Below are 21,852 nucleotides of genomic sequence, written 5' to 3'. Positions count from 1 at the left end.
GGAGACATGCCAGAGTGCTCCAGTCTCCACCACAGCCCCCTGATGCTCAGGCCCCTCACTACTGCACTGCACCATCACGCCCACCAGCCAAAGACACTACGCCCTTACCCAGGTCTGAGCCAGGTCCCACAGACTCTGTCTGACGACTCCAGGCAGGATGAAGTGCCCAGCAGGGGAGTCACAATTTTCAGCACTGGGTCAAGTATAGGGATGGAGTGTTATCTCATACCCTCATGTGCACCTTCCCATCCTTTTAGGACACCCTCTTTCCCCCACGCCCCACCCCACCCTGAATACCCTAGACCTGCAATCTGCTAGGAATTATGGTACCACCCACCTCCACCACCGGGACTTGGGTTGGGTCATGGGTAGGCTCACCCCCGAGCTCATGGATCCAGAAAAAAAACAAAAGAAGACTGAGACTTCACTCGATCTTTACTTCTTAGGCGGAGCACATGACCCTGGGTCTTGCACTTTATAGATGTGCAAATTTAAGATTAGCCTTGGAACAGTGTTTGTTGTTGCCAAATAAGGCCCTTTGTTCTTATCCCATCTCCCCTTTTTCTCTCTGCAGTCCATTCCCAACCACTCAAGTATTACTAATGACCCATCCTTTCTACCTCATAAAAGCAAACAGCACTGTCTGTCTTTCTCACCCAGAGATTCCAAGTGGATTTGGGATTAGCTCTGCAAACTGTTTGACTCCTTTTCGGTCCTCCTGAAGACTCCTCACTGCTTTGTTTCTCCTGGACAGACAGACTAGAAGAGATTGCATCATATTAGCCAGTTTTTCTGCCCCTTGGTCTGTGTACACAATGCCCCTGCACCTGGCCTTATGTAGCTTTTTATTTCTATGTCTTTGTGCTATTCTTTGTGGCTAAGAAACTTGCAAGATATGACTCCACCTTGGCAAACAGTTAGTGAGTAAGTTTTGCAGGTGTATTAAATAGCTTAAAAAAGAAAATCTCTATCCCAGCAACAATGCAGTATCTACACATTCAATCAGATAGACAAGATAAGCCACTCCTTGATGTTTTCTGTAGCAGGGCTAGGTAGAAGCTTTGAAATGGAGTCCTCCTTCCCCCAAAATAAATCTTTCATTTGTATGTGATTCTTTGTCCAAATCTGTTCTTTAGTAGGATTATATTTATTTCTTTTCCTGATAGGAATGCATTCACTTTTTCTTCCTTTAAGTCCCCAAAATATTCTTTATCTAATCTTTCTTCTCTGTTTTGAGAAGGATAAAGAACTGCATGGTTTGCTCATACATCAAAGTACTATCAGTGTATCTCCTATTTACTAGAAAATTATGGCACATATTTCACATTAAAAATGTATCATAAAATTTGTATTATGGAGTTCAAACCATGTATTCTTGTTTCTTGTTGTTATGTATCGCACATGGAAGAGTGAACACTATAAAGGGGAAAACATAAAAGAAAATGTTAGCTCACACCCTTTCAACCATGAACCTGACCACAGTGTTTATATCTGAATCACAAGAGAGGATTATGAAAACTCACCCAGCTTTTCTCACACAGAGTCTTGCAAACATAACTGCTTTATAATAAAATAAAAACTGTGTTTGATTTTATTAAATATAACTGAAATGTTTAAGTAGGTTTTAAATCATGCCAGTTACTTTTAAATAAACCTATAAGGCCTGAGGACAGAGCAAGCTCTTTTCGGGAGCCTGAGCTTGCAGACCTTTCTCCTTTGCCGTAATCTCTAAACCTTTGACTGCTATACCTCTATTGAAAGAGATCATATTCTATCACACTTCTTATGGTAAGTATTGTAAAACTAAAACCACGCAAGTACTGATTGTCCCACTCCAGATTATACATTTAAATGTTAAGAGTAATGTGATGTGGTGACCTCGAACTTTTAAGGTTCCCTTTCAGGGTGCTTCTTCAATACAGTTGGTTTTGATGTGTAATATCCTTTACCCATTACTTATTTTCTCCTTCTTCACATTGTTTTAGTTCCCTTTCATTCCACCTAAGCATCACATTATTATATTGTAGCCTTTATATAGTTGTTTCTCTTTCCTTTTTCACACAAAGCTTTTTGGTCTAAATCTTTTAAGTATTTATTTATTTATTTGCTTTTCTCTGCTGCTAATACATTGAACTACATTTTCCTTTTCCTTCTATAGAACTATCCTTTTACATATTACAGCAGTGTATTTTCCAGGCACCATCATTCATACTCTAAGCACCTCCAAATGGAAAATCCACATTATCTTTAAGAACTATTGGTCTGTTTGGAGAAACATTTTTACTCTATACCTAGTTTTTTTTATTCTATTTAAGTACTGTCATTATTTTTTGTTTGTTTTTATCTTTTCTTTGAATTTACTACTCAATTGGTGAAAATCTTCTTGCGAAAGGTGAGATTTGATTATTTCATTTCAAATCAAGCTTTACTTATAATTTTTTTATCTTTCAAATAGCATTTAAATTATATCAACTACTTTTCAGCTAATCCATTTAATGAAGAAACTTCGCAATTCAAATCAGCACAATTAAACGTGGCTTGCTGCACGATATGGATTTAGAAATATAATATTGATAACCAACTTTGTCATTTTCTAAAATGTTTTTACATAAATTATTTCATTTATCTTCCACATCTACTCCATGATACAGGCATTATTAACAGTATTTTATTGATAAACTAAGAATCAGTTTTGCAATGATTTTCATGTTCATTTGCAATGAAATGCATTGAAGAGCTGGTACCCAAATCCAGTGTCTTCTGATTCCTAACCCTGAATTTGTTCCATGATACCTCAGGCTACAGGTGGGCTAAATTCTTGTGTATGCACTTTAATTCCAGACAAATTTGAATAATAATTAATGACCTGAGTATAAACATGTACTTCATATAAAAAGAAATCAATACATACTTTATATTTTCCAGTTAACAATTCTCTAATCTATATTAACTAATTTTTATTCCTATGCTTATTGATATTTTTTACATTTCTCAAGCTTTCTGATTTTGCTGGGCTTCCATTAACTTATGGATACTGTGCAACAGTAGACTTCTCTAGGTTTCTCCCCACATCCATGTTGCATTCATATTCACAAAACTAGTCCGAAGGTAGTTGAAAACAGCTGCATCTTTTAGATGCAGTCCACGGTAAGACATTTACTGTGGGCTAGAAGAAACATATTTCTGACAGATCCCAAATGGGATTCATCACTTTCGGTCCCATAGCTGCTTGATGTTTGTGCTTTGCAAAAACTTCCCGCATTTGGTCCTTTACAGAATTCTTCCAAACACATTGACACATGACATATCCATTTCGCCCTCCAATGTGGTGATTTTAATAATTTGTTTGAAACATTATTTAATAATGTTTCTCTAAGAGTTAATGACCTCTCTGGAGAATAGCAACTTTGTCACACATAAATCTAACTAAAAATAGTCTTTGTAGTTGTTTGGTGACTTGCTCAATTATTGGGAAACATTTTTGTTAGTTTCTTACCAACACACAGTGTTTTCCATATGTTAAAACGGAAAGATCACCATTCGATTGCTATTGTCTCTGAGTCACTGTCAGAGACTTAGATAATACTGGGCTTTACTTTCATATGATAGCTTTTGCAAGATTTTGGTTTTTATTTAACGCCAGGTTTAATAAAATGCAATCAAAATATAATAAATATCGTATTATATACAACTATTCAGTTCAAAGAAAATTTATTGAGAAACCAGTAATACACACTGCTTCATAATTTTGACCTTAATTATTAAAACTGAACTCTGAATTTCTCTTAATTTTCCCTATTGCCTCTCTAAAAATTTCTTGAAACTATTTTTTTCCAATTTTGAATACACATATTTAATTTGAAGTACAAATACTTCCTTTCATTTGCCTTTGAACCACCACCTCCAAGGTTCAACAGTGGATACTTTGAGATTTGACCCCTACTTTTTTCATGATTTACAATCCTACACCAAATCTCCTGTCAGTCTGGTTTTTGCAGACCAGCATACTGTTTCCCTTAAAAGCCATTCTACTGTTTTGATTACTTTTAGAGACTGTGTTGCCAATCTTTTCTAGATTTCTTCTCTCTAGAACCCTTATCTCTCCTTACCTCTCTATTTTTACCATGTGGGTGAAATGTAATCATGACCAGAGGAACTTCCTGAACATTATTTTTATGGTGTTGTTGTCACATAGCAAGAAATGATAATGGGCACTCCAAGATTAGATAAATAAGTAAATAAATAGAAGTGTCTTCTAGGGACTTTTTTTTTTTTTTTTTTCTTGATAAGGAAGAAAAGCCTAACCAAACCAGCAAGGGCAAATAGGGAAATCTGTCAGAAGGAAGCAGAGGTGTTGCGTAGAACCTGAAGGCAGAGAGTACAGCCAGGCCCCACAACAGGCTGGAACCACAGAAAAGGCAGGGATAGGTTTCCAGTGTACTCTGCTTGGTGTTTCCCTGCATGAAATGGCCACACAGCTGGGCTCTGCATTACTGCCAAGCTGCACCATGTTTTCATTCCAGATTACCAAGAGAGAACCTGATTGGCCCAAATCAGAGAATAACCTTATCCCTAGTTCAAACAGTGGTGGTCAAGTGGCTTGATTAAAGATGTTAACTGACATTGAGGCTAAGCTCCCCTCAGAGCATGCTCTAGAAGGTTTAAGACATGTACGTCAAAATTTCTTTTAATTTGTCTATTTTGAATATCTTTCAGATAAAACATACACGTACTCCGATGACTACTTTCCCAGGTATGTAGAATATGAGTCATAGATTATGATTCCCAAGGAGTAAGGAGAAGTAACTAATGTTATATTGTTTATAGGTTTGGCTCAGGAATGTTTCACTTGGGTTAAAATAAAATGAAAAGTGAGTTTTAATTACTTTTATTTCCACCTGAAGAATAATAGTTAGAATATTATTATCTGCCCTAGTTACTTACTCATCCTGAGTCAGTGAGAGAGCTGGATGAAGGACGAAATGAAACTCTAACCTGGTATCTACAGAATCCTCATTAATTTTGGAAGAAGATATCCTAGATTAGGATTCAGTTCAGGTTGTAAAAATGTAGTCTAATTAAATATAGAATTGTGTGGCTCTTAAGAATTCAAGGTAGTAAGAAATCTGGCAATATTGATACAATTTAAGACATGTATGCACACATACATAAACAAGGATGATTTGTGCTGTGCCATTTTTAAGGGTATTGCCAATAAATAACTCTAAAATAATATGCAGTTATAGATATAACATAACTTAATCGCTTATACTTATTAAGAATGTTGCAGATAAATTTGTGTCGTATAAAACTTTTTTTAAAGAAGGTTTATAATATAAAGCATAGTAAAGAAGTTTCATTTTCTTGGACAATATATTCTGACCCAGATGTATCATTAGATTGGAAATTTCTCTTTTAGGATTAAAAAAAATCTAAATATAGAAAATTTCCTAGAGGATTCTTCAAGACCTTTTTGAAATGGTAAACTGAAAGGCTGAAAAGGTCTTTCAAAAACACAAAGCTTTCTCGCTGTACAGGGTAAGACTGCAAGCTTTTTATTGGCCTCTAAAATGTCCTTTTTTAAAAAACAATTCTTCTCCGTGTGGAAATGTCTCTGGAAGATTCAGATCTGGGCTACAGGCAGACCAACACAAAAAAGACAATCTATATTTTGTGACTGTTTTTAACACTGGATTCTATAACATGAGATAATTTAAGTCATTAGTTCATTTCAAGAGTGATTTGCTGATTTGGTTACAACAAAAAATATGACAAAAAGAATCCTACATAACCATGTAGAAGTTAATCTGACGACTGATTTGATACTTGTCATTTGAAAGGCAGTTAAGATGCAGTGTGATAGAAAGTCTTGTGATACTATCGTTCTACCAAAGACTGGGTTGGTGGTTTTTGGATTAGGATGGGAAGAATCAGAAAGAAAAATTGGTAAAACACCCATCTCAAAGCAAGCAGGCTCTTAGCTGCAGGGAAAATTCAGAAAGGAGGCTTGTTCTTTTATAACATTTGTTCCTTCAATAAATATTCATTCAACAAATAAGCATTTGTTTAGACAACAGAGATACAAAGATGAAAAGATGCGATCCTTCCCTCAAGGATTTAATAATCTGTTATCTACTGTAATAAATCTCCATTTAGGCAAAATTTGAATATACAATGCAGATTGTATCTATTAAAAAGAGGCTGGCATATTAATTCACAAGCTTATGTATGTACTTCACAGATTGTCTATTTCTCTGATTATGTAGTTTGGGAGCCAAAGTCACCTTTATAGGAGAGCATGGAGGCTTCAGAAAAAAACGAATGAACTATCTCCGGCCATTAAGAAATAAACATTAAAACAGCAGGTGGAAATAAGGGCTATCTTTCTTAGGAAGGGCTAGAATTGTGGATGCTTCCTCAGTCCTTAGATGGTTCAAAGCTGGGTAGAAGGGAGGCAACTTCCCTCACACTGGGTTCCCTGCTGCACTGTCCCCCTGCTCCTACTCGCATTGGTTTAGGTGGGAAGCTATGCTGGAGGGGAAAGAAATTTGCTTCTCTGGTCTTATCTTCCTGCTTCCCCAAATCCCTGCCTTCCTACATTAGTAAGTCAGGAACATGATCACTTTAAGGACAGCAAAGCATCTATATCTAATAGAAAGTTAAATATACAGTTCCTGGTATTTACCCCTGGGCCACTTTATTTGTCCTTTAAACGTAATTCTACACAATTCTTGTCTTTTGATCTGTGTTAAGAGGATAATGCAGTGAGAATAGCATTGGTTTGAGGTACAAACAGTCCTGGATGTTAATCACTCTTGCAATTACCAGGTCTGTAATCTTGGGAAAATGAGCATTGCTGAAGTGGAATTTTATCATCTGAAAAGTATGGATTATAACATAATACTGTACTTACAAGGGTAGCTGACTGATTTTTTTAAAAAAAGGCTAAATGCTTTATTAGGTGAAAATTAAGGTCTAAGAAAGTTCCCATCCGTTTGAATTATATTTACCCCTTAATGTAGGAAGGCAGTTCAGATTTACACTAAGCTTATTATAGCTCCTCAGTGTTCAGAATCTCTCTCAAGGACTTAGGACAAATCCCCACCTGTTCCCAGGGTTGAGTATCCTGATGACAATAGAACTCCTGGGTAGCCTTCCCTGGTGCCTCAGACTTCCAAGTAGATATGCAGATGAGACCCTCACTGTGACCACTGCCACACTTGGAACCAAAGTATCTCCATGTTTTCAAGCCTTCTGTTTATTTGTTTTAATGTACAAGTAACCATAATCCAAGCTCCAACCCTGTGCGAATGCAAGAAGTCCAGTCCCTAACCTAAGTATTTTTGGGAATCCCCCAGAATGTGCTTATAGGTTCCAAAAACCTTATTCTTGGTTGCCTCTTGGGCACCCCTAGCTCTGTGTCACTGCTCTAGTTTTCTTTCCCCATCTTGTTTAGAATTCTTCATGCTGGCAGATCTTTCCAGTCTCCTTTCCCCCAAACTTTGACAAAGACTCTTCTTTTCAAGGGCTCCAAAGCGCTGGCAATATAAGCTCCTGTGTTTGACTGACTTTACAAAAAAGTAGACATCATTAGAAGGACATATGAACACTCATCAAGAGAACAAAAATTTAATGTTAGATATCATTGCCTGAGAGTCCATTAACTTCCCCCCTCATAGGAAATACTACTGGTTCTTAGCTAACCCTAGTCATACTAACCCTAGTTATACAAAAATTGCTGGGGTTTACACTTTTCTCCTGGACCAAGGATCTATCTTTGATAGCCACTCACCCCAAATTCAAGAAACCTACACCCATGGCACAGTCCCTGCCAGAGAAAGTAAAAATTTAATGAGCATATACTCAGGAACACATTGTTGCAACAACTTTGCCTTTTCTCTCCTCCTTTATTATTGCTTTTTCTTTCCTTTTTGTCTCATTCCCAGCAGTATATAAACAGACAGTACTGTTTGACATCTTTTTTAAAAAAAAGAAAAGTTCCCTTGATATTAGATTGCCTATAGTTACCTCTCCATTGCTCTGCACCCTTCATAGCAAAACTTGGAAGTGCCATCTACATTCTGTCCATATTTGCTGACTTCTCTTCCTCTTCTCTTCTTTCTTGAACCTACTCTATTCGATCTTCTGTCCTCAATAATCCACTGACTCAGCTTTTGTCAAGATCACCAATGAAATCTACATGGCAAATCTTAGTCTCATTATACATGGTCCCTCTGTAGCATTTGACACATTGACACTCTACTTCTTGAGACACTTGCTTCTCCAGACTCTGGGCCACCCCCTTTTTGGTTTTCCTCCTCAATTAGTAGCAGCTTCTTCTCCTTTGCTGGTTCCTGAACCTTCGACAAGAGAGTGCCCAGGGCTCAGTCTAGTGAGCCTCTTCTCTATCTACACTCATTCCATTAGTAATTTCATCCTCTCTCATGGCTTTCAGTAACGTTTAAACACTGGTGAAGCCGAAACATATATCTGCCTATTCAAAGAAATGTCTACTAAGCAAATCAGGTTAACACTTAGCAAAAACAACTTCTGATAGACCCTAAGCTTACTCTTTTTTATCAATCTTACAACTTCCCAGCCCCTTAAAATAGTTTTATTTAGTTTTACAGAAATCTTTCATTTTTATTTGGATATTGGAACCCTACATTTATGTCACAGAATTTGGGAGCTGAAAAGAACAATAGGGATTAAATAATTTAATATCCTTGTTCATAAATAAAGAAATTGAAATTCAGAGAATTTATGTCCAAAATCACCCATGCAGAAGTAATGATTTTTTTAAAAATTGAATTTACTTATTTAATCTACTTAGATAATAAAGTATTTGAGGCATTTTCCTTAAAGCACTTCACAATAAAATAATAATAAAATATAAATACAAACTTTAAAAAGACTAGAGAAAATTTATATGAAAGTAGAAAATTTGAGCCCTAGTAAAAGATGCAATTAATATTATTTTAAATCTTGGAATGTCAGTAAATGTGCTGATTAGTTAGAAGATCATTTCAGACATGTTGAGAACAGTGGAGAATCTGATCTGGCCCAAAACTCAGAGGTGCGCTAGTCTCTGGGCATATTTATTAATATACTTTAAATAGTAATCAATCTTCAACATAAAACACTGCCAAACATTTGTGCTTGAAGTTTATTAGATATTTGCAATAGGCTGGAGCTATTTGGCATTGCCAAGTAAAGACGTACATTTTAATTTGGTTAGGCAACTGCTTCTTTATAATAGTTTATTTGCAATGATTAATCATTTGAGACCTGCCTGTAGACACAAGGCACTGCATTATAAATCACGTCTTATTTTCATTCATAGAGAATGAAATGATGTTCATTTTTTGCACATGATTTATCATTTGCAGGTTGTATCTGCTATCTGTGTGGGCTAGGAAAAATGGATGGATTGTCTTATTAAAAATTCTTCACCTTTTGCTATTATATTCTCCGTATAGCCAGAGAAAAACCATGAGCAGGGACTATTCCATATCCCAATATTAAGCTGTAGTGAATTACCAATGGAAAGAAAGGTTATGGATGAGTTTCTTTGTTATCAGATAAGCGAAATACATGCCAGCATCTGGATTTTCAAATCATTTCATACAGGTATCATTTGATCTGTTGTTTTTTTTTTAACGATACCTACGTACTATTTACATATACTGTCTTCTTTCAGAAGCATGGGAGTAATATAGGTGTTCTGCCTTGAGATAAGAGTTCTTTTCCCTTTGATGCAATTCCCTCCAGCTCTCAGTGATATGTAATCTCAAAGTTAAAACATTTGCTGCTGTTTTATGAAATGCCACTCTCACTGCCTGAAATGTTCTTCTGTCCCCAACCTGCTATTGTGAAAGCTGGTCAACAGGGCCATTGTCACTGTTTGGTGACAATGGTAGGTTGTCTACTGTAATCCTATTAGGATTATTCAGATGAGGTTATAAGGAAAGTTAATCAAACATCAAGAGCAAATAGTATTCAGAGCTTTAGGACCAGACTTGCATTACAATCCTAGCACTGACAGTTATTATGGGTCTTTTGACAGTTTACCTCTCTAGCTTGCAAATTCCTTATGTGCACAATGGGGCTTTTAAAAAATGCATCTCATAGGGTTGTCCTGAGGGTTGAATGAGCACTGGCATAAAGAAAAGCTTTCACAATTGTTATTTACTGCTGATATTACACATAAGGTTAGGGAAAATACTTTAATCTATCTGAATCTCAGACTTATCTGTAAAGTGGAAAATAATAATATTTCTGCAGAATTTCCCTTGGTTTTTGATACAATGCATGTAAAACAGCACAGTATTTGGATGTAATAGGTGATCAATCATTTTATTGCATCTGCCAAGCTGAGTCTATGATATTTCTCTGGCCTCTTATTTTTTTATCATCACTGTCAATTAATATTTATTTAGTAAACAGAGTGTTAGGGGTATGTTCAGAGTGATATTCTTGGCAAATAAACAGGAAGTACAATGTATAGATTAGAGCACAGATAATCTAGGTTCTAATCCCAGCTCTGCCATTTACTAGTCTTGTGACCTTCAGCAAATTATATAACCAATCTGTGCCTCAGATTCCTTATCCCTAAAGTGGGAATGCTGTAGTGCCTATCTGGTCGAATTGTTGTGAGAATTAAATGAATGAATATATATAATGCACTTCAAGTAGTATCTGACACACAACAAGTGCTAAATAAGTATTTGCTATTTTTGTTCCCCCAAAGAGGGTCCAAAACACATCGTTTCAAATTCATACACACACATACACACTTGCATTTACTGACTTACTTGCCTATCTACCTTGGCTGGTCAAGGCTGAATAAGAGCATGCAATAATTTACCCAATATTGAATTTAGCTGAGAGATTAGTTTTGAACTATGTGTAAAGTAGATTCTAACAAGGCAAATTATTTCCTTATTATAGGGAAAATGAGTATGACCTTGAAGACACACCAATTTATGGTAACTTAGATAATGTGGTCCCAGGTAAGTTTTATTTTTCCAGAAATTAAATTTATTTATAAATCAATTACCTCACTTAATTCCACAAAGAATTTGAGGTAGCTTATTTTTTGTCACAGTCACGTTTAAACGTTCCAATGGTAACCATAAATTCAGTATTTTTAGCATATCATTTAGCATATATTTCCAAAGCTGCATATCATAAATCATATTGCAACATTCAGTGTAAATCAACATCCTGTTTTTCTCTATTCTCTTTATTTTACTCTAGTAGTAATGAGAATACCGGAAGACTCTATTACCATGAATTTTGACACACACAGAATTCTATGAAATAAAGTTATTTCTAGAACAGTAAATGACCCAGGAAAACAGTGCTTTACACTCTGTGTATAAAAGCAAATCTACAGTGAATAATTTGGAACAAAGAACACATTCTCTGGTTTCTCTTGTTTTAACTGGTTCTTTTAAAGTAGAGAACCTAGGTTTACACTGATGACAAGCAGGGAAAGAGAAGCGCCAAACCATCACTGAGTGGGTTATACATTTTTTTGTTCTTTTGTAGCAAGTACTCTTCAATTCCCAGCAACCCTTATTACTTGAAATATCCCAACCACCCCCAAAATAAAATGCCCCTAAATGCCTCAGAACAAACAGCTGTGATCTAATTCCAGCGCTCTGATGAGAGAAGCTGTTGAGAGTAACGCTAGCATTTAACACTATCCTTGCCCTGTAAGAAGTTCACTTAATTCATGATAGGAGACTTGGGGGTTAATTCCTGTTGATCTCTGAGTCTCAAACACAGAGATTTCCAGTAATGGGCTAAATTTATCTGAATCTCTATATATCAAAACAGTATGGAATCTCCTAACGTTACACACATGAGAATTTTATAGGAGTCAAGAATTTATTTAATTTTTGTCTTTCCCCCCATGGTAAAGTGTCCTCTAAGCTCTGCACTCTGAGGAATCAGAAACTATTTTTCAGGAATAGACTATTAAAAATAACTTTCCTTCCCATTTCCCCTTGCAGAATTTTGGTGCCCACCTGTAATATCTGAGGACTTAATTTCTTATGTATTCTGGTGGCTCAAAGCCCACCATATCTGCAGTAGCCATGTCTAATAAGCACAGGTGTCACTCCTACAGGTTCTGATTTAGTAGTTCCAAGATAGAGCTCAGGAACTTGCTATTTAACAAGCCTTCCAGGTGATTCTAATGCATGTTTTCCATGACCCATGCTTTGAGAAACATCACCCTACCGGCCAGTTCTCTGCATTGCTTTTCAGAAAGGGTTGAATGATTTTGAAGTACCTTGTATTATAGTAAACATATATTTTTATCTATGGGGTCAAACTGGTGCAATCCACATCTCTGCCAGGTTACTTGCCATCCTACAAGTCATTAACTCTCCTTCTTCTCCCTTTTAAATAGGAGTATCTGGGGAAAGAAAGGTACGGATGATTCAGTAAGCATCCCCGCAGGATGAAATAAGTGCAGCAGGTCTGCTGGCTGGTGGACATGTACAAAAACACCCAAGTACTTAGTAAAAGCATTATACACCCCAGACCCTCAAAACAGCCTGGCTGAACTGTCCTGTCACTGATTTATGGGACGACAAACATAATCTAAACCCTCTTTTTCAAAAATGGTATATAAGGTTAAGAAGGCCTCTTAGTAAAATGTCTTACTTAGGGAAAAAATTACCAAATCGTAATCATCAATATATGTGCTCTGTGCTTTATGCCATCTGCACCATTTGTAATCACGCTTAAAGAGAACACAGACAATCCTTTAACTCGTGGGATCTCAATAATATCTAAATGGTAGTTTAAGTTGAGATTGTCATGTCTTACAATGGTATAAAAAAATTAATATGATCTAGTCCTTATCCCAAGTGACCTTCTTTTGTCTAATTGTTAATGCTGTAGGCCAACAGACTTCTCCACAGTCTGATCTGCAGAGCAGTTTGTGCTTCCTTACCTCTTTGTTTCTTCACAAAGAAGCCTAGTCAAATGATCCCTGAAGGTTTCACATTTATAGCTAAATGTTGTTTGGGTCATGTATTTTTATTCATGCCAGGATTTTTTATTTTTCCATTGTAAATCTCTTTTCCACTCCCAAGAACCAGTGGATGAAAACTACTATGAACAAATGAAAGCCCAGCCAGAGAGATCTGTGAACAAACTGCAAGACGCCCCACCTTCACAGGTAAGTCTTGTTTTCCGTATCAAGGGCCAAGTTCAGCCTAGGTCATAGCACAGCTGCATGTTTCAAGAGCATAAAAGCAGCACATTCTGATAAACATCAGAAGCAGCCTGTTAGAAATTTTGCATTCTGAGTCGGTGTCAAATCTGGAGCCTGAGCTCTAATGAAAAGCTCAAAGGCAAATAAATAGTACTCAGAGCTACACTTAAAGAGTCAAAATTACGTACAACTACAAAGGCAGTAGATTTCAAGGGAAAAGTGGATTCTCTTCCTAAAGTATTAGTTAAGCTTTTCCTTTCAGAGGGAAAAAAAATTACATGTATCATAGAAATAAATATAAAAGGTGACACATGCAGAATTCTCAGAAGACCTAGATGTCGGGAATTTATGGCAGATGGGGAGAAAGAGACCTTTAGTGAAAAGATAAATTAACTAACTATAAAAGACCATACTTCTGTTTTATTTTTTAAAAATGAGTGTAAATTTAATACAAGTCCTATGGCTATGGTCTTATGACAGGAGATTTACATGTGGCTTGTGTGGAGATAGGCAGGACTAAAGCCTAAGCAGAAACAGAAAAACCCAGGAAGAAATGGGTAGTTTATCTTTTTACTACCACAATCAGTTCAGCATCCTCAGACATAGCACTGCCATTCACGATTCTTAGCATACGTGAGGCTGAAATGTTATAAATTTCAGTTTTGATGGTTCTTTCTTCTCCTCGATCTCGTCCCTTTTATTATGTGCTCTTGTGCTATTCCCTAGAAACAGTCATAGGGCCAGCATTTCCTGTGCAGTTTTTACATGTCAGGCTTGTATTATGTGCTTTACAGGCATATCTTTTTAGATTCCTGTAAGGGAGACAGCACGGTTATTCCCATTTGACAGAGGCTTGCAAAAGATGAAAAACTTAACCTAGAGACTTAGAAACTAAGTGGGGAGACAGAATCCAAACTTAGTCCTGCCTAATAGAAAACACTCTCCTCCCAAAGATGGGTCAGAACTTGGAAACTTCCCATTAAGATAGAATTTCTCTTTTTCTTTGTATGAATCTCCTAAAAAATCAAATTCTTGAAATTTTTATTAAGAAACCAAGATGTGGTGAGGTTTAAGCAAAATGTAAGGTCGTCCTCTCATGGGCAAATCTGTCATGTGATGTTCAATTAACTGTAAATGTATTTTTTAGATAAAAGATATGAAAAACTGCATGTTATAATATGATCTGCAAAATTCATGGTAATATTCATGACAATAAAGAGAAAACCTGTCAAGAAGGTTAAAATGTAACTACACCACCTGAAATGCAGAGATTCACAGGACCTTAGTTATGAAAGAACTGAGAATTCTGAGTAGAAGTTGCTGTTTAAAACATGTAAATTAAACAGGCCAGCTTTATTTGTGCTGCGTCTGGTTTTTACTCAACTGGAAATTGTGCAAAGCCTTAAAATATCTTTCAAAGTCTGCTACTTTATAAATTATATATTTAAAGACACTTCTAAGGAGACTAGTCTTCATTCTATTTCACCCTTCTGACAAATTTAATTTCAAAAATTATTTCTTTTCTTTCTTTTCTTTTTTTTTTTGCGGTATGCGGGCCTCTCACTGTTGTGGCCTCTCCCGTTGTGGAGCACAGGCTCTGGACGCGCAGGCTCAGAGGCCACAGCTCACGGGCCCAGCCGCTCTGCGGCACGTGGGATCTTCCCACCAGGGCACGAACCTGTGTCCCCTGCATTGGCAGGCGGACTCCCAACCACTGCGCCACCAGGGAAGCTCAATTTCAAAAATTAGAAGTAATCTCTTTGGTTTTTTAAATTAATTTTTATTGGAGTATAGTTGATTTACAATGTTGTGTTAGTTTCAGGTGTTCAGCAAAGTAAATCAGTTATACATATACGTATATCCACTCTTTTTCAGATTCTATTCCCAGATAGGTCATTACAGAGTATTGCGTAGAGTTCCCTGTGCTATACAGTAGGTTCTTATTAGTTATCTATTTTACATATAGTAGTGTGTATATGTCAATCCCAATCTCCCAGTTTATCCCACCCAGAAGTCATCTCTTCATACTTGATCAATTCCATTTTATTAGAATGACCATTATCATCAAAAACACTACCCAGGGCTTCCCTGGTGGCGCAGTGGTTGAGAGCCCGCCTGCCGATGCAGGCGACACAGGTTCGTGTCCCGGTCCGGGAAGATCCCACATGCCGCGGAGTGGCTGGGCCCGTGAGCCATGGCCACTGAGCCTGCGCGTCCAGAGCCTGTGCTCCACAACGGGAGAGGCCACAACAGCGAGAGGCCCGCATACCGCAAAAAAACAAAAAAAAAACAAAAAAAAAACAAAAAAAACCCACTACCCAGTTAGCTACTATGATACATAGTTACTTTGGTCAATTACAAAAGCATAACGAACCTATAATATAATGCAATAAAGCCTGATGGATAAAGTGTTTGTCGGAAAAGGGAATAAGCTTCTTGTCCTTTGAAAATGATGTGTACAATTCAGAAGTTGTAATTTCAGTATCTAAGTCTACTATTAACTAGGAAGAGATGATCAGGAAACCTAACGATAAAATGAGTTCATGAGAGTTCCCATGTCTTAAAAAAATTGGAAGGATGCAAGTGTGAACTTGTTTCTCTTCTCTTATCCTCCTGTGAAAACCTCTCACCTATCCCTCCTTTCCCTCCTATGTCAGAAGCAACCTCTCCTCTTTCCAAAGCCAATACTCCTACTTGTACTCTTGAGTATTTCTCCTATTTCCTTCAAGATCTTGCACATTCAATTATTTAATTTGTCTCCATTTCTTTCTTTAAACGAATTACTACTGACCTACTAATATACACAAATCCCTGCAATATTTAAAAACAAATAAAACAACAAAGCTCTACTTCAACCTGTTTTTCTCTCTAATTCCTAAACTGGTGTTTACTTTCTTCCATGGTTTCCATTTCTTTTCATAGATACAAATTCTTTTTTCCCTGTCTATATTTTCCATGCATCTATTCAAGTAGAACAACACTCTGGAAGTCACAAATGACTATTACACGTACACATTGTGGTCCTTTCTCAGGACTCTTGTTCTTTGAACTCTGCAGGACTTGATAAAGCGGACCAGTTGTTGACCAGACATACATTACTTGCTTTCAGTTATAAGTGCAAAAACCCAATTCAAACCACTTTAGCATAAAAGGGAAATCACTGGCTCATGTAACTGGGAGACGAAAGGGTGTCTTGTGTTTTTGAAATGATTGAATATGAGAGCTCTCTCCATTTCTTCACCCTCCTTCTCTGTTACTGACTTCATTCTCTACTATTACCAACAGACTCTTCCATTGAGGCTGGGAAAGCCACTGGAGACTCAGATTTTCTTCCTCCCAAATCCAGAAAAAGATATCTTTTCTATTTCTGCATCTGTACCTCAATCCCAAAGATGCCATGTAATTGGCTCTACTGAAGTCACATGTCCACCCTTGGGCCAACTTCTGTTGGCAGGAGGATGGGTAGTGTAATTGGTTCCAGCCTGGGTTGCATGCTTAATCCTGTGCTAAGCTTGGAGTACAGTATTGTGATTGATAGGCTCTCCAGGACCAGATAGAAGAGGGAAATTTCCTAAAGGAAAATGGAGAATTTATCAAAGAAAGAGAATAGAACAAAGTGCTGGACAGTCAAAAAAGATATCCACCCCTTTGTATTACCAAGTGTCTTTTGGTTATTTTTCTAACTTCACTGACATCTTCTCTATCTATCTAGTCAAAGGCAAGGCAGGTCTGAAAAGCATGAGGTGTATTCAGGAAGCAGTGAAATGTCCAGTTTGCTTGAAATAGAGAGTTTATGTAGGTGAGTACTGGGAATCAAAATAGAAAGTGTGGAAGTATAAGCATAGAAAACCTTGAACGCCATGCTATAAAATTCAGATTCTAGGCTAAAATTTTTGAGACAGAATGGTAAAATATTGAAGTTATGCCTTAGGAAGATAACTTGAAGACAGTATATGGGCTAACTGGCAGAGTGTAGAGACTCAAGCAAAGATACAAGTTACCTATCTTCTATACAATTTTCCAGAAATGATTATTTTACAAATAAAAAGTCAGACAAACATACAAGAGAGGTTGTAAATAGAGCCATCCCCCTGCCTGGTAGAGAAGATTTAAGACATTTAACTTTTAGCATGAAAACAAGTGCCTACAGGGAGAAGCTTATCCATGCATAGGGGTTTTGTTAATCCAAATGTTGCTTTCTTTACCCTAGACTCCACAAATTGATATACCTTTGGCTTACTCTGAATGGTAAATCCTTAATACAGAATATTTTGGTTTATTCAATAGCTGTCCTAAAGTTTAATTTAGCCTACAGCTCTGATAACCTTGAAAAACCAGGTTTGAATCGCGCAGGGCTGCTTAAACGCTGATTGTTTTCACCAGATGCATACTACAGTGCTACACGGTGAGGGGTTAGTTGAATTTGTGGATGCGGAACTGCGGAAATGGAGGGGCTGACCGTAAAATTATATATGAATTTTTACCTGCTCAAGGGGTTGGCATCCCTAACTCCCATGTTGTTCAACGGTCCACTGTATATTATCTCTATTTGCTAATAATGTTGTAAGATAGGTACTCTCATTTTATAGCAAGAGGCTCAAAATAGTTAAAACAAACAAACAAATAAAAACTGCCCAAGGTCCCATGACCAGTATATTACAGAGCCGGAATTCAATCCTAAACTTTCAAACACCAAATTCAAGGTCTTGTCTTCAGGCCTATTGCTTTCCCCAAGTTTCTCTAGTCTCCTGCCCTTCTTATTCTAGTACTGACGCAGCTCTAGGCCAGAGAGGACTACCAGGCTTTCTTGGATGCAAATGAGTATCTCCAAGACCAAACTAAAGGGGCTCAAACAGGATCTGGGGACAGGTAGGCAAGAAGGAAGTAAAAAAAAGGAAAAAAAGGAAAAAATGGGAAAATGGGAAATGCAATTCTTGCCAAATGCCAGTCATATAAATGGACAGTTAACCTTATACTTTTTTTTTTTATAACGTAGCAAACACATATAGTTCTTTTTTTTTTTAACCCGATTTTAATATTTATTTATTGCTGTGTTGGGTCTTTGTTGCTGTACGTGGGCTTTCTCCAGTTATGGCGAGTGGGGGCTACTCTTTGTTGCAGTGCACGGGCTTCTCATTGCGGTGGCTTCTCTTATTGCAGAGCACAGGCTCTAGGCATGCGGGCTTCAGTAGTTGTGGCACATGGGCTCAGTAGCTGTGGCATGCGGACTCTAGAGCACAGGCTCAGTAGTTGTGGCACACGGGCTTAGTTACTCTGCGGCATGTGGGATCTTTCTGGGCCAGGGATTGAACCCATGTCCCCTGCATTGGCAGGAGGATTCTTAACCACTGTGCTACCAGGGAAGTCCCTAACATTATACTTCTGGGTCTCAAAAATGTAGAAAAATTTGGGAGTTTTGCGGGTACCATCAAATGACCAAGTATTAAACATATGTAAAGCAGATTTTTGATTGGTTAAATTCCTTCCGGTCATGCTTTGTTCCCAGTTTAACAAATTAGTATTGTTACTTGATAGGCAAAACACAGGGCAGGCACTCCCTGAGGTGAAGGCAGGGGGAGAGACAGGTAAAAATCCATCTAAAAGGTTCATGTATATTTTGAGTATAAAAAGAAATAAAACTATACACACAAAAAGTTCACTTAAGCATTTTCCATCCCAAAGTCTTATCATCCTAATTGACAAATTTGGCAAATAAGGTAGCTGAAGCCCAGAAAACAAGCTGTGTGTTTTTTATAGGCCTTAGAAGTACCCAGAGGTTATCAACGTTAAAGAATGGCTAACAATGAAGAATTAATATACCTTTCTTTCTAGGAAACTGAAGTAAAGATGTTCTATGCCTCACTAGATCACAGCTGTGAGGGGAAGCGCAGAAAGCACAAGAAACAGAAAACTTATTTGTCAGACAAGGATGAAGATGGGCAGGTACATGCAATGGATATCAACCTTTCTAAGACCACTTTGGTGGACAGTTTCCCACCAGAAAGCCAGGCAATAGAGGAAAACATTCATGATGATCCCATCAGGCTGTTTGGATTGATCCGTGCACAGAAAGAAACTGTAAACTAGCTGGACTATGGATCTAGCTTAGTGACCCAGCTCTTACTGGAAGTGGTTGTTAAAGAAATGAAGACCCCATATGACACAACATGATTTGTCAGGGTGATGAGCTGACCGTCTGTTGGTGCGATGGTGGCTTACCTTTTATACAGAGCTTATGTTATACACAGCAAATGGAATACCATACAAATTAGTTATTTAAATTAGTTATTTGAATTCACTTAAAAAATACTGATGTAGTCAAATGTAAATGAAATCAAGTTTGCAAATTGATCCTGATAACAAAATCATAACTTCAAAACAATTATTAATACTCAGCGAAATAAACCAAAAAAAAAAAGGTTTTAAGCATAAATATGTTCTGGATCATGTTGAAAGAGAAATGAAAGTCAATGTTTTTTTTTTAAACAGTTCTCGTTTCTCATCAATGTGAAACATCCCATAATTGGAAGAAATTTCTGACTGAAAGGCATGGGAGACATTAAAACTTATTTCTAAGAGAAGAGGGATAATCTTCTTAAGAAATACTTTTCACAAATGGAAATATCCTTATTACTTCTAAAAATTATTATAAAGTTAATGCATATTCCTTGTAACAATAAACAGTATCAAAAAGAATTTAGATATTCTACTAGCCAGAGATAATTACTGTGATCAACTTTCTATATATTCTAGATGTTTTTCTGGGCATGACCATATATATACCCACATATATGACCATTAGTTGTTTTTTTAACCAAAAAAGAAAAAAGGGGAATGATTATTTTATACATATTATTTAAACTTTTTTCACTTAACAATAATATATTATAGATTTATTTCCACTGTTATTTTTAACTGTAACTAACTACAGTTATAATTTTAATGCCTGCATAGCATTTCATTGATTATACCAAAACTCATTTAAATAATTTTGAAGTACATTTAGCTCATTTCCAATCTCTGTTTTTTTGCTTTTACAAATAACATTGTAATGAGAATGCATCTCAGCACATAGTTCGTACTTGTCTGACTTCTCCTTGAGGCTAAATGTCTAGGAAAAGAACTGCTGCTTTAAAAGGTGTGCATTCTGTAAGTCTCTACAGAATATATTTCTGAAAGACCAAGAGTTCGGTCAAAGTGTGTGTCCTATTTAAACTCATAAGTGCTCTTAAATTGCCCTCCAAAAAAAAATTAAAAAAAAAACTTTCTATCTCTCTCCATTTGGAGTAGGCGTTTAATTCGGTCTCAAATCAACACTGACCAAGGAACTTGTACATGACGGCTATCAGTCCTGCCCTCTGACCAGAGCTTAGTCATGCTTTCTTCAAATGTTTGTGGAACTCCTGAGGCAGTTTATGTACTAAGTTATACAATGATGAGGGAAACTGAGACTCTGCACCCGTTGAACTACAGGCTAGGAGAAAAGATGAGTAACAGGTTAACAAAGAAAAGTGTAGCTACTAGTAAGAAAAATACTATTAAGAAAACAGAAGAAAGAGGTAATGGAGAGAGGGCATCACTGAAGAAGAAATTTTAATTCTGAGAACTGAACAATGAGAAGAAGCCACCCAAGTAAAGAGAGGAAGGAAGAGCACATTTTGTGGAAGAATTCTATCCATATTTGGAAGTGCCTACTTCTGTCAATAATTATTTTCCATTATGAATCTGTAGAAAATTAAATGCTGATGACAAAGTAAAATATTTTAAGTTGTCCACAATGCCATAGGAAAGACAAAAATACTAATATTTAAGTGCAGAAGGAATCAGGTTTCTGATTCCAGAGAAGAGCCAAGAAAAACCCACAACAAATAAAGTTAATAATTACATACTGACTTTAAGTTTTTATGTTTAATTTAAAATAAAATCTTTGCTATCATATATGCTTATGTTGTTGCATTTCTATATATACCATGGTTCAGTAAAAATAAAGTTAGATTGTATTTTTGGCAGTTGTTTTTTCCTGTAATTATTCCACATCATTCACTTACATTATTTACCTGGCACCTGGAAATATTTGAATTTTTTGCCTCTGGTTTATATCATTTGAATTCCAAAATATTTTAAAGTTTTTTGTACCAGATATATCTGATGCCCATTAGTCAGGAAGGTTTTTAGCTACAAATTTAAATTCTTTAATAGATATAAGGTTTTTCAAGTTACCTATTTCTTGTTGAGTGAACTTTGTAAATTTGTGTCTTTTGAGGAATTTGTCCCTCTCATCTAAGTTGTTAAATTTATTGGCATAAAGTTGTTCAAAATATTCTCATATTATTCTTTTAATATCTGTAGAATTGGTAGTGATTTCACTTCTCTTTGATACTGATAATTTTCTTCTTTATTCCCCATCTAGAGATTTATCAATTTTATTGATTTCCTGAAGAACAAGTTATTGTTCACATAATTTTTCTATTGTTTTTACATTTTCTGTTTCATTGATTTACCCTCTGATCTATATTATATCCTTTCTTCTGCCTATTTTGTGTTTCATTTGTTCTTTTTTCAGCATTTTAAGGTGGAAACTGAGGTCATTAATATAAAACTTTTCTTGTCTAAAATAG

The 21,852-nt window shown here is 36.5% G+C and overlaps 1 protein-coding gene across 1 annotated transcript in view; it reads left to right on the top strand.

The window, feature by feature from the left end:
- Positions 1–21,275, top strand: part of LOC116753300 (T-cell receptor-associated transmembrane adapter 1) — a 36,604-nt gene extending 15,329 nt beyond the window's left edge. The window contains exons 3-6 of the mRNA XM_032630925.1: positions 4,717–4,753; positions 10,951–11,012; positions 13,113–13,198; positions 19,067–21,275. Coding sequence (XP_032486816.1) covers positions 4,717–4,753; positions 10,951–11,012; positions 13,113–13,198; positions 19,067–19,321 — 440 coding nt within the window. The 3' untranslated portion in view covers positions 19,322–21,275. The remainder of the gene's footprint in view (positions 1–4,716; positions 4,754–10,950; positions 11,013–13,112; positions 13,199–19,066) is intronic.
- The last annotated feature ends 577 nt before the right edge of the window (positions 21,276–21,852 follow it).

The sequence above is a fragment of the Phocoena sinus genome, chromosome 4, assembly GCF_008692025.1.
Source record: "Phocoena sinus isolate mPhoSin1 chromosome 4, mPhoSin1.pri, whole genome shotgun sequence".
In the NCBI taxonomy this organism is placed as follows: domain Eukaryota; kingdom Metazoa; phylum Chordata; class Mammalia; order Artiodactyla; family Phocoenidae; genus Phocoena; species Phocoena sinus.
The sequence above is the reverse complement of the archived record's forward strand: the minus strand, read 5'-3'. Positions and strand labels throughout refer to the sequence as shown.